Here is a 13,959-nt window from a genome sequence, read left to right as displayed (position 1 = left end):
TGGTTGAGAGTCCGCCTGCCAATGCAGGGGACACGGGTTTGATCCCTGGTCCGGGAAGATCCCACATGCCGCGGAGCAACTAAGCCCGTGCGCCACAACTACTGAAGCCCGCGCGCTCTAGAGCCCGTGCTCCACAATGAGAAGCCCACCCACCGCAACGAAGAGTAGACCCCGCTCGCCGCAACTAGAGAAAGCCCACGCACAGCAACGAAGACCCAAAGCAGCCAAAAATAAAATTGTTTTAAATAATAAAAAATAAAATAAATAAAAACTACATTAAAAAAAAAAAGACATGGACATAGTTTTCCCCACCATGGTTTCCCTCCAACCACTACCAGCATCCATTGTTGTCCCCAAAAGAAATTAAGCAGCTCAGGGAGTCATTGATTCACTAGGAACCTACTGTACATCAAACACAATGCTAGGCACCAGGATTAGAGAGATAAACTCCCATAAAGAGCTTGCAGACTAGTGGTCAAGACAGACAACTGCCTAGAATGCCATCTGGTAATCCACAACCTAGAAGAAGGTCCAGATGGCATAGGAGCTGAGAGGAGGGACCTCATTCTGTACAGAAAGAATCGAGAATGGAGGAGGCAACACTTAAGCAGAATCTAAAAACATGATTTTGCAAATGAGGGAGATAGTAGACAGAACATATAACGATGAGGCAGAGCAGGCTATGTGTAGAGACCTCCAAGGAGTTCTCAAACTAGAAGGTAGATCAGGGTCAGAATGGAAAAGGCATCCAATATCATAACGTTATCTTGAGAGTCACCAAGAGAATCCTCAGTGGTCGTTGAACAATTGTAAATAATTCCATTTCTATATACGAGTTATTTTAGCCTGTTTCTCCTTCAAGAATGCCAAGACTTTGGGAGAAATGAGAGGGGCACTTTGGTGCACTTCCATAGAAAGCTTCTTGCCTTGGGCGGGCCAGTGCTATTTGCAAGCCCTCCTTCTTTGTGGGAACTTAGGGGAGCTTTGGTGAGAGATGAGGGCCTCGCCTAGGCCCTAATAGCTGTGAGATGAAGAAGAGTTGCTATCAGGGACAAGTCAGAGACCTCACCAACCCCCCACCCCACAATCTGTCGTCACGGCCCTGTGGTCCCTAGAAGAGGACAAGTGCCCCAAAGCTTGCCTAGCTGTCAAAATATTTAGAAGCAGCATATTGAAATCACACATGGAACAATAGGACTACCTCAGAAGTAAACGTTCATGCTGTTGAAGCAGCCTAAGCCATAAACATTTAGTCTCGAATGTAGCTGCCTCTCTTTCTGGGCTGGGGGCTTGAAAGAAAAGCAGAGTTCTATAAAATGTGATCTGCCAGGATTTTCTTACCCCCGTGGCATGATAATTACGATGCCTCTTATTACATTTAAAGGCTCATCTGTGGTGACTCAAATCCTCCAGGATGTGAGGAAGGCAGCTTTGCATTTGTCTCAATGTATTTTGCTGAACCGCTGCAGTAATTCACTTTTGAAACACAGCAAAGTGAAAATGAGGTTTGAACCGCAACCTTGCCTCATTACCAGCCCGCCCCCTCCCTGCCACCTCCAGGCACTTCAAGGGCCCTTCTCCCAGCATTTTAGGGATTATCTTTGCGAGTTTAATCAAGCTTTACATTAACTAGTTAACATGGTTAAGCCTTTGTGTGAGGAAAGAAATGCTTGTCTGAAACTGTAGTGTACTGGAATCATTTTGTAGGGAGGAGACCCAGGGCCCCAAACATTGGACTCGGCTCTAACCTTATCCATCCCTCTACCATGGATGGGAAAATTTTTTTTTAATTTATATGTTTATAAATAATTTATAAAACTAATTTTTTCTAAAAATCCTATACATAATGAATCGTACCTTTGAAAAGTCTTGTGTTGAAACATGAGTATATCCGCCAACCACGCGGGTGAAAGACTAGCCACTGTCTTATTTACTTTTATTTGTATTTTAATTAATATGTTTGCTTATGTTCTTAATTAATTATGCCGAAGAAAAGACTGGAAAATCGTTGTGGTATGTGGGAGACACCTGATGGGTTAGAGGGAAGGTAGGAACCCCTTTTAGAAAATTACGAAGGTTGTTTTTATAACTTGGAAGCCTCTCTTTCAATTCTATAGGTATGTTTTGTGAATTACAATAATGAAATGCCATGATTTTCTTTTCTTAATTGAGGTCATTTTTCAATGAAGCTGGGTAAAGACCCTAAGGTGAAACCTTAGATATAAGAAAAATAAAAGCAGTTGGGGGCTTCAGAGACATTGTTTGTCTTGAAAGTGATGTGAGGAAGCTTGATCAAAAGCCCTGTTTTACTACAGTCATGCTCCATTATGGAGGGTGGGACTGTGGGTGGGGTGGGGGAGGGGAGGATGAAATGAGCCCTCGCTCCAACTTGACCAGGTTGTCAAAAGTCACTGGCCAAAGTAAATCTCCCTAGCCTGCTGGTATCGACGACCTCTGAAGTAAGCCAGATATGGATTGGACCAAGGGACCAGTAACAGACCAACAAAGATGGATGCCTTAGGAAGGCCCCATTGGGCCTGCAGCTCTGAGCTAAGAATCCTCTCCCTACCTCCTTAGATAATCCTGGAGTCAAAGAATATGGCCTTCGGCAGCTCCCTCACCTCTCTGGGCCTCAATTTCCCTATCTATAAAATGGGGATTTAATTGCCCTTACTCCAGAAGCTCTTGTAAGATGTAGATAAGAAAATGTTTGTAAGGCAGATGGTAAATTCCTGGCACATGTTAAACTTATAGCCCTGTTTCTAAGACTGGCAACTGGGAGAGAAAGCCTCTTATTTAGTCACTTGGGGACCCTGTCCTCCAAACCCTCAACTAAGGTGACTTACTTCCAGTACCCAGCCCCCGCCCCAAACTCATTCCAGACTTTCCAGACTGTAGGGTTTAGATCAAGCGTGAGATTGGGCTTTGGTGCATTTTAGTTTTGTTTTGTTTTTCAGCCCAGTCGTGGGTTTTGACGTGGATATCACTTTATTTTGAAAGCAATCTGATTTCTCTGTAGACGCCCGTGACGGGAGATTAAAGTGTCATGAAACAGTGCCTATCACATACTTACATGCATGCGTACAAACAGTCACCCCTGCACACAAAAGCTCCTCAAATGGGCTTCCCCCTCGTCTCACCATTGCACATGAGCGCTGAACCATTTAACTAAACCTGAAACAAAGATCATCCAATAATACGAGTCAGCCCTGCCCGGCAGCCTGGTGCTGGCTTCAAAACTCTTTTCAACACGTAGAACTTTAAATGCCATTTCCAGCTTTACTCATGCCTGATAGTTACTTTGGGGCAAGTTGTTGCCACTAAATTCACTGATTTTAATCTTTCATTGACTTTTCCTTAAACACAAAAATGTTTTATGACGGCTCTCTCTCTTTTTAAACAGATTTACATACAAATAACGTAAAGTAAGGTTCTCTCCCCTCCTCACCCCACCAACTTATCCAATTCTTTACAGGTAATCATTACAATGAATGATTTATAAGCATATTTTTAGGGATTTTCCCCTACACATAAAATAATCCCTGCATAGAGATTAAAAGCCAGGGTTCTAGGGCTGAACAGCCTCGACTTCGATCAGAATAAAGTTTTGGTTTTGTTTTTTAATAGGGGCTGTCTTAAAATATTTAGGACCTATCATCATCATATTGATATGGTTTCCAAAGTTTCTTTCATATATTTCTAAACTCAAGTATAAATTCAAATTGGATTTGAAACTGCTTAAGACCCTTGATGGCTCACTATATAAACCCCTTGTCTTCCAGCCTTTAGTCCTCAAGCCCCAGCACTCAGCATTGCCAACTTGCCACAGCATTCGGATGGTGTTCCCCTCCCCCCACTGCCCCAGATATCATCCAGCCACTGTCCCCTCCTCACTAGACTGTGACCTCCCATTTTTCATTGGACATTGAGTTTCCTAAGGAGTTTTTTTGGATCCTCCATCCCACCCCAACATTTCTGTGCTTTATCGTGGCAGTTGACGTCCTGACTTGTAATCTTGGGTTTATTTTTCTTTTCCCATCCCCAACAGTCTTTGAGAGTGTCTGGAATCAGGGTACATGCCTGGTGAATAGGTGGAGGAATAAGACCGATGGATGACAGTAGGTGGTCATGGAGAGTCATTCCAAGGCTGCACCAATACTTGGTTGGTGAGGGGACAGAGGTAGGGGCTAGGAAAAGATTCAGAGATGTGAGACTGTTGTATTAGGTAGATTCAGTAGCCAGAGCCTGCGAACACCCCACCCAACTCAAATAGGGGAGGTTTTCACTCTATTTTTCACTCCATTGAGTTCCTGTCTCCTTGTTATCTTGAGTCTTCGAGGGGATAAGGGAGGCTAGACCATATTATCTCAATAAACATCTATCTGAGGCAGCAGGACAAGAGGATGTGGGGGAAACGTGAGCCTAAGCTGAGATGGGTGCTTGTGTGTTTGATGGGGCGGGGGGAGGCTGTGTGTAAATTCCTCATGGTAGGTGGCTAAGGGGGACTGTCTCCAGGAGCCCTTCCGGCCTGGGTGGCAAAGGCGGGGGTGTGCATGGGAGTGCACCCTGGTCTGTTTGTATGCCCCATTCCTGTATGTGTTGTGGTAGGGGAGGTATGCTCATCAGCAGATGCATCAGTGTCTGTAAAGTGTGCACCCATGTGAATCCGTAAGGGTGAATGGTGGTAAGTGGGAAGCAAGTCCTAGAACAATTAGAGCTTGTCTCTCTTATTGATGACAGCTGCCTTTTCACAGAACAGCCCCTCCATCACTTTGGAGAATCCTTTCCTGTGTTACCCATGCTGTAGCAGTAGCATTCCATTCATTTTCCTTTTGAAATATTGGGTCACAAATGGTAAAAGTCCACAATGCAGAACCAAGTTGGGTTTGATTTTTACTTTTTTTTAAGATTTTTTGATGTGGACCTTTTCTTTAAAGTCTCTACTGAATTTGTTACAATACTGCTTCTGCTTTATGTTTTGGTTTTTTGGCCAAGAGGTACTGGGATCTTAGCTGCCCGACCAGGGATTGAACCCGCACCCCCTGCATTGGAAAGGGGAGTCTTCCACTGGACCCCCAGGGAAGTCCCTTGATTTCTAAATGTATGTATTTACGTATGTATGTGTTTAGAGAGGAAGTATGTGTGTATGTGTGGGGGTGGGGGTGTGTGTGTGTGCTCGCGCACACGAGTGAATGGAGAGAAATGATAAAAAGATTTCCTTTCCAGATGAGAACCTCGAGTCCAGAGAGACCCAGACCCCAGACCAGGAAAGGCAACGTCAAGCCAGGAGAGCTGAAGGCCGAGGCCGAGGCAGCGCGTGCTGGCAACGACGCCAGGGCAGAAGATGGGCCCGCCAGCGTTGCCTCCACCCACCCCCAGGCCCCCCACACCAGGGCAGGCTAAACACGAGGCGGCTTCTGTCTCCAGGGCTGGAAGAGAGGCGCCCTCGTTAAAACTCAGATAAACAGTTTATCAGGAGATGAATGAGCCACCGGGCTCCAGAGTCGCTCCCCTTCCCCAGCGTGGAGCCGGCCGGGCGGGGCGGGGGCAGCGGGCGGAGAGGGAACCAGACTGGGGAAGGGAAGGGGCTGTCAGGGCTGGAGCAAAGCGCTTGCCTCCTTTGGCCTTTAGCTTTGTCTCTATCCCTGGAAATGTATTTCCCATTTATTTACCCATTTCCCCACCCCAGCCCCACGATTTAGAGTCATCTCCCTCCCATTCTCCCCTCTTTCTCCCCTTCTATCCCCTCTTCCTATGCTGGTTAGAACTTCACTGTTGTAACTGGAATCCCATCACCAAAAAAATCACACTCAAAAACTTAGACCCTATGGTGAAACTGCACTGGCCTCCACCCTGGCTGAGAGTCCTGAACTGGCCAGGTTTCCCACAGCCTCCCGCAGGCAATGGGGAGCCCACCACCCTCCTGCCCTAGAAGCCCCTGCTCTCCCATTCCGTCCACAGTCAGGAGAGGAAAGTGACAAGCCTTGTGGCTGACTTTCCCTCACTTTGCTAAGTTGGGTCAAGTCCAAAAATGCCATTTTGGGTCTCATTGAGAGGAAGTCCATCAAATTTGACATTTATGGGACCCAAGAGACAGTCAGAATCAGAGGGTGACACAATTTTCATGTGCCTGGGATGATCCGGGGCCTAAAAGATGGCCACTGTCGTGTTTTCTCCTTTGTGGTGCCTCGTGCTCCCTTGACCTCTCTGTGTCACGGGGCCCCAGAGAGGTAAAGTGACTCACCCGAGGTCACACAGCTGCTAGGTTTCGGGTTTTCCAAAGTCAAGCCCCATGTCCTTTGCACATCACCCACAGCTGCCTCAGGTCTGTGCTTCCAGGGCCAGAAAAACAAGATTGTTGAATTGTTCTGAGAATCAGCTGAAAATAAGAAAAGATGCATGAGTGCCCTCAGGATGCATAAGGTCCTCTTGCCTTCACCTGGAGTTGCCGAGGCCATGGTTCAAAAGACTGCTTCAGGGCTTCCCTGGTGGCGCAGTGGTTGAGAGTCCGCCTGCCGATGCAGGGGACGCAGGTTCGTGCCCCGGTCCGGGAAGATCCCACATGCCGCGGAGCGGCTGGGCCCATGAGCCGTGGCCGCTGAGCCTGCGCGACCGGAGCCTGTGCTCCGCAACGGGAGAAGCCACAACAGTGAGAGGCCCGCGTACCGCAAAAAAAAAAACAAAAAAAAAACTGCTTCAGTTTCCCTTGACAGAGTACCTTGCGGGGACGGAATCCTGGGATGCAGATAACCAAGAATGGACCTAGAGTCACTTCATTCACTAGACTCTTCCCACATAGGCTGCCAAGGCCCGAGCCCCTGGCCAACCCCCACTAACATCCAACTGCTCCCCATCTCACCCCAGCCCCTGGGAGGACCTGATCAGAGAGCTGAGCTGATAACCATCCCTCCTTTGGCCCATCTCCCACCCCACAGCTTCCTTTTGAATAAATACACCCTCTTTGTCCCGCTTGTCAAGCTCCCTCATCAATAGAGTGGCAGAAGCATGAAATGGGTTGCCTGTTGAGTCCCCCAAGAAATTTCAGTCCCCCTCCCCTAAACTCCCGAACGCCAGCAGCTACGGAGAATAGCTCAATTACACATGCCAAGCGGACAGAAAGCAGGCCCAAAGGTGTTGGAGGTGATTCCAACAGGCATCGCAACCCCTTCGAGCCCCTCTGGCTCAAATCAAAGATGGTGGGCCAGTTGAGGGTGTTGGAGTTCCTGGAAGAACTAACATGTGTTGAAAGTCTATTGCCCACTATATACTCTGCCCTGGGTGCTGTGCTAAGCACAGCATCCTTTATCTCCTATGTATAACACAGTTCTGAGGGGTGTGTGTTATCCCCGTTTTACAAATGAGGAAAGGAAAGTTTGGAGTTAAGATGCCTATGTTGACAGGGTAGTCCACCTGGTGAGTGGCAAGACCAGAATTCCAACCAAGATCCACCTGGTCCAAAGGTTGTCTTTGTGTTGAGCTTCCCTGCTTATGACATTTACTACTCCATTTCCCACACCCCAGATCTTTTGGCTGTTCTTTGATACGGTGTGCTTCCCCTCTTTATGCAGACTCAAATATCCTCCTCTCCCTACTCAGATAAATATATCCTTTTTCTTCATCAAGCCCAGCTAAATCTCAGTTCTACCATTAAGGTATTAGTACTGCTTAGTCTCTGATAAACAGCATTCCCACAGATTCACACAGTACCTAAGTGTATGAGCTACCCTAGTGCGGCAGGGAGTGGGGGACTGACTGCAGGCTCCCCAAGAGGGGCATTTCAGAACCCCACAGTGAAGAAGGGTAAGTGTGGTTTGAACAGAGTATAGCTTATATTATACTTGTTTTGACTTTTTTGGGTCACCATAATGTATTATAAAATTTCAAACATTCAAAGGATAGCATGAAGTTGTAATATTTACCAAAAGTGGGCATGGGTTTTAAAATGATTGTGAAACACTGGTCTATGCTATTAGGGGAATTTATAGATTTTTTTTACACACCCTTTTAATGTTTTCTTCATACATTTGTCATATACACTTTAACTGAACTGCAATGTCTTGGATGGTAGCAATCGATTGGGACTTCTTTCTCCTTTGCATTTCCCCCCTCCCATGGTGTTCACCCAGCGGACACTCTATAAACAGGTCACCCAATCTATTGTCTAACATGGTTTGTTTTCGTTCTACCCCGCCTAAATAAAGGACTGAAGTATCTGGTTTTCAAACAAAAATAGGTGATTTGAAGGAAAGGAGAGGAGATTGATGGAACAGAAAACAGCACAAGAGAATGTCACTAAGTGGAAACCACCATCTCAGGAGAGGTGGGCTAGAATGTAGCCTTTTGAACTCTTTACTGAAAAATTATTCTCTTAGTTAATTCACAGCAGTGGCAGAACTGCTCTGGAACATTTAATCTTCCTCAGAAAATAAACCAGCGCCAAGCCCCCTAAAGCATATCAAAAAGAAAGGAGTACTGTTTAAGAGCCTACTGTGTGCTGGGTTCTAGGCCCACATTATTTCAGAATCAGTGCAATTCAAACAACCAATTGGTTGTTCTTATCTCCCATATTCATTAAAGCAAGATTTTCTTGTAGGCATTACCTTAATTGTCTAATTCTAGATATTGTCTAGACTCGAAAGTTTAAGAAAAGGTTTTCAGCTGAAACTGGCCATCCCTCTCAATTGCTGGCGTTTTGCAGAAAGACTGTGCCATGAAACAAAGTGTGTTTGCTTCCTTAGACAGATGATAAATTTCTGTGTGTGTTGGGTGGGGGTGGGGTGGGAGAGCACAGGTTGAAAGGAAAAACCAGATCTTTGGGGAAAGAAACTAGAGTGATTTAGGCTGTCACAACGAGACCTCCTAACTCCACTCTGTGGAACGCTGTGAATGCTTGAGTCATCCACACCAAGTCTCTCTTCTCCAGCGTTTTCCAGACTCCAATCACATCCACCACAGAGGAAACTGAGTTTGAGTTTTGAAGCTTGGATTCAGCTCTTCATCCAAAGGAAAATTAACCTTAAGTGTCATTTCAATATCCATCTACCATCAAGAACAAACTGCTTCTGGAAGAGAAAGCATCATGAAGGTTTATTTAGAATCACAGAAAGGTAGAACTGGAGGAGTAATGTAGTTATGTCACTAATGCAGAAAGTAAGGTGTGTGGTGCTACAAAAGTGACTTGTCCGAGGTTAACGTTTTATCTGGACGGACCCCAGCCAGGTCTCAGGTCCCCTACTGCCAGCTCATCTTTGAAGAGCCAGAACAGACCCGTCAGCGCGCACGCACACAAGAACGAACACACACATACACAGTGACACGGACACAAGAGCAGAAACTGAGCTGGACAGACTGGACAGCAGACAAACCCACCTCGCAGGGCCACCCCGCCAGCGCAGGGTGCAGGGCTTGCTGCAGGCCAGCAGAGGGCGCGCCGCCCCCAGGGAGCCGAGCGGCAGCTGCGCGGAGCCAGGCCGGCTAGGGGAGCCGCAGGCAAGCCGGACGCGCCCCTGCAGCTCGGCCACTCAGGGTGCAAGACCCGGCCTAGGAGGAGGAGGAGGAGGGTGAGGAGCGGACCCCCCTTGTGGGCCCGGGTAACAGCTTCCTAGGAATTACATCACGCTGCGCAACGCTGCGGCTCCCGGACTCCTCCAGCGCAGTGTGTGTGTGTGTGTGTGTGTGTGTGTCTGTGTCTGTGTGTGTGTGTCTGTGTGTGTGTGTGTGTGTCTGTGTGTGCGCGCGCGCTGGGGGGGAGGGGCAGGGGACTTAGACCGAGCCTGGGAGAGAGGAAGGCGAGACGCGCCCGGGGAAAAAGCTTCATGCACATGGAGAAATTCCTTGCACCGAACTGCACCAAGAAACGAGCCTCCAGCACCTCCCCGCAGCTCCCTTACCGGTGCAGAGTACCCAGCTAGTGAGAATCCTCCCAGCCCCACCTCGAGCACCCCCCAAAACTGGCCCTGCACCCTCCAGCCCGGCTCCAGCGCCGCCGCGAGCTTTCCCCAGGACTGGCCCTGGCGGGGCGCCTAGAGCCCCAGGAGAAAGGAGGGGGGCGGTGCATTTTGCAGGAGGAGGAGAAGGGGGGTGGGTGGTGGGGGAGAGAGAAAATTGCGCGGAGACCTGCCAAGCGCCACCGCCGCCGCCACCGCCGCTGCCGCCGCCGCCGCCGCCGCCGCCTGTGAGCTCCGGCGGGCAGCCGGACTGTCGGCTTCCCGGGGCATCTGGGTCCGGCGGGGCACAGCCCGGGCGCTGCCGAAGCCGCCGCCGCCGCCTCCGCGGCGAGTGCAGGCGGCTTCCCCCGGAGCCTGTGCGGCTCCGGCTCCTCGGGGGTGGAGAAGTGGGGGGTGGGGTTGTTGTTTGGGGGGAAGAAGGGGGAGGGGGCAACGCCGAGAGAGTCAGTGGTTTCCATGGTGATGGAGCTGAAAGTGCAGGAAATTTAAAGGCTTGGACCCTGCGAGACAGACAAACCGGTGCCAACGTGCGCGGACGCCGCCGCCGCCGCCGCCGCTGGAGTCCGCCGGGCAGAGACGGCCGCGGAGCCCCGAGCAGGCGGAGGGAAGTGCCCCTAGGACCGGCTCGGCCCGCGGCGCTGCACAGAGCGGCCGGACGACGAGCAGCTAGAGGAGGAGGCGGGGAGAGCGGCCAGTCCACGCGCCCTGCGCCGCCGCCAGCCCGGGAAGGCAGCGAGCAGCCGGCGCCCCCAGCGCCCGCGGTTGCCCTGGAGTAATTTCGGATGCCCCGCCGCGGCCGCCTTCCCGAGTAGACCTGGGAGAGGAGTTGCGGCCAACTTGTGTGCGTTTTTTCCGCCCCGGTGGGAGCCGGCGCCGTGCGAAGGGCTCTGCCGGCGACTCATGCTGCCGGCCCTGCGCCTGCCCAGCCTCGGGTGAGCCGCCTCCGGAGAGACGGGGGAGCGCGGCGGCGCCGCGGGCTCGGCGTGCTCTCCTCCGGGGACGCGGGACGAAGCAGCAGCCCCGGGCGCGCGCCGGAGGCATGGAGCGCTGCCCCAGCCTGGGGGTCACTCTCTACGCCCTGGTGGTGGTCCTGGGGCTGCGGGCGGCACCGGCCGGCGGCCAGCACTATCTCCACATCCGCCCGGCTCCCAGCGACAACCTGCCCCTGGTGGACCTCATCGAACACCCGGACCCTATCTTTGACCCCAAAGAGAAGGATCTGAACGAGACGCTGCTGCGCTCGCTGCTCGGGGGCCACTACGACCCGGGCTTCATGGCCACCTCTCCCCCCGAGGACCGGCCCGGCGGGGGCGGGGTGGCGGCCGGGGGCGCCGAGGACCTGGCGGAGCTGGACCAGCTGCTGCGGCAGCGGCCGTCGGGGGCCATGCCGAGCGAGATCAAAGGGCTGGAGTTCTCCGAGGGCTTGGCCCCGGGCAAGAAGCAGCGCCTGAGCAAGAAGCTGCGGAGGAAGTTACAGATGTGGCTGTGGTCGCAGACCTTTTGCCCGGTGCTGTACGCCTGGAACGACCTGGGCAGCCGCTTTTGGCCGCGCTACGTGAAGGTGGGCAGCTGCTTCAGCAAGCGCTCGTGCTCCGTGCCAGAGGGCATGGTGTGCAAGCCGTCCAAGTCCGTGCACCTCACGGTGCTGCGGTGGCGCTGTCAGCGGCGCGGGGGCCAGCGCTGCGGCTGGATTCCCATCCAGTACCCCATCATTTCCGAGTGCAAGTGCTCATGCTAGAACTCAGGGCCCCCTGCCCGCACCCGGACACTTGATCGATCCCCACCGACGCCCCCCGCACAGTCTCCAACCAGTTCCACCACCCTCTCGCGAGGGGATTCAATGAACTTTTTTTTTTTTTCCGGCTACAGAGACCTAGCTTTCTGGTTCATGTAATGCACTGTTTAACTGTGTAGGAATGTATATGTGTATGTATATACGGTCCCAGTTTTAATTTACTTATTAAAAGGTCAGTATTATACGTTAAAAGTTACCGGCTTCTACTGTATTTTTAAAAATTTTTTAAGCAAAAGGAAAAAAAAAAGAACAGAGAAAAGAGAGACTTATTCTGGTTGTTGCTAATAATGTTAACCTGCTATTTATATTCCAGTGCCCTTCGCGTGGCGAAGCAGGGGGGAAATGTTATTTTTTCTTAAAGTACAAAGAGAGGGGAGAACTTTTGTAGAAGGACTTTTAAAAAGCTATTTTCCATTCTTCGGAAAGTGTTTTGGTTTTCCTTGGACCTCGAAGAAGCTATAGAGTTCAATGTTATTTTACAGTTATTGTAAATATAGAGAACAAATGGAATGACTAATCATTGTAAATTAAGAGTATCTGCTATTTATTCTTTATAATATCCCGTGTAGTAAATGAGAAAGAAGTGCAGAGCAGGATTAAAGAAAACCACTAAAATCGACTGCGCTCGACACTGCGATTCTCTGTGTTGGTGATTGATGGGGGGGGGGGGGTGAGGGGTGGGAGGGGCGGGTTGGGGGTGCCGCTGTGCTTACTATGCCTGTTGGGAGAAGGGGCTCATCCCGTCTTCTGGTGTGATGGAAGTGACCGCTCAGTTTTTCTTGGGGCGGGGGGTGGGGGGGAGCTATTCTCAAACTCCTCACTTGAGCATCACGTGGCCTCCGCCCAGTCTCCCAGCTTTTTCTCCCTATGTCACCAAAGCTCGGGCCCATCGTGACCTCGACACCCAGCCGGCCCCCTGGAGCTGACCCCAGGCTGGGCCGAGGGGCGGGGGGGAGGGTGGGCGGCTGCTTTGTCCTGCCTGACAGGCCCTTCACAATGGGGACACGTGTCTTTCACACCTACCCTGGGGGCGGAGTGCCGCTGAAACTTGACCCCCGAGGAATGGGGGGGGAGATCAGAGCGCGCCCACCCAGATCCCGACACCCCTCCCGCCTCGCACCCCCCCACCTCAATATCCAGCCCGCGTTAACCCTTTGCACTCCCGGAAGCTGTGGTGGTGCTAGCTGAGGCGATCCATTGGAATCAACGCAACCTCAGGGATCCTGCAGGTCTGAGCCCCCGAAATCCCAGGCCCTCAGCCAGAATTGCTGGTGATAGCTGGGAGATTTGACACTCACCTCCCTCCTCCCCTGGGACCTAAGGAGGGCTCAGAGGGTCAGGATTTCAGAGGAGTCCGAATTTGGGTGAAAAATGCCACCACTGGGATCTGCAGTTGGGAACCGGGTGTCCCCCCCTCTCTAGACACTTACTCCACTTGGGGGTGGGGGAGGGAGGAGAAATCAGAATCTGCATCTTTCAGCTTTGGGTTACATAGGGGCAACAGACGTGTTACCCCTTAAAGGGATGTGCAAGACCTCACCCCCACCCCACCCCTTAAAAAGCCAACTTCTCGGGGCCAGCTCTTGACTCGCGTGCGTCCCTCCGCCTCAGTCCGCGGTGGCGCCCGTCCGCGCAGCTCCACGTGGGCCGGCTTCCTGACACTGCTCAGCGCTCCTTTTATTTATCTTGGACTCCAAAGTCGCTCTCCTTTGCTCCCTCCCCACCCCCCTGCCACCTCCCCGCGCCTCCCTCCCGGCGTCCCAACCCCCCCTCCCACCCCTCCCACCCCCAGTCCGGAGTCCCGGGGAATCTATGCTAATTATTTCAAACCTGCGCTGGGTCCCCGGCGCAGTCTCAATGCCCCCGGCCCCGCCCGCCCTGTCCCTCCAGCCGGGCGCTTTCTTCCCTCCCGACGCAGCCTCGGTGGCTCCTCATTTCAATAGCCTGGCTCGGGAGCCGGAGCCCCCTCCCCGGCGCTGCCTCCGTCAGCCGTGGGACAGACGTTAGGGTATTCATTAACTGAGAGCCGAGGAATAACGGCATTATTCCCCCCAGAGAGGGCACCCTGCCCCCGCGACTATCTGAGGCTTCATTGTAAAAGGATTAAAAGTTAAAGACCTCCATCTTATGATTCTTTCATTTAATCTTCCTGGCGCCTGGGAGACATGCTCGATGGATGATGGCTTTTAAAATATTCCTAATGTCGGCTACCTTAAG

At 51.5% G+C, this 13,959-nt stretch overlaps 1 protein-coding gene across 1 annotated transcript; it reads left to right on the top strand.

Annotated features, from left to right (window-relative positions):
* Positions 1–10,986: 10,986 nt before the first annotated feature.
* On the top strand, positions 10,987–11,685 carry NOG (noggin; the record flags this gene model as incomplete). Its single annotated transcript, XM_082860829.1, has 1 exon — positions 10,987–11,685. The coding sequence occupies one exon, from the start codon at positions 10,987–10,989 to the stop codon at positions 11,683–11,685; it is 699 nt and encodes a 232-aa protein (XP_082716955.1).
* Positions 11,686–13,959: the final 2,274 nt, after the last annotated feature.

The sequence above is a fragment of the Leucopleurus acutus genome, assembly GCF_964270905.1.
Source record: "Leucopleurus acutus genome assembly, chromosome: 19".
NCBI lineage: Eukaryota > Metazoa > Chordata > Mammalia > Artiodactyla > Delphinidae > Leucopleurus > Leucopleurus acutus.
The sequence above is the reverse complement of the archived record's forward strand: the minus strand, read 5'-3'. Positions and strand labels throughout refer to the sequence as shown.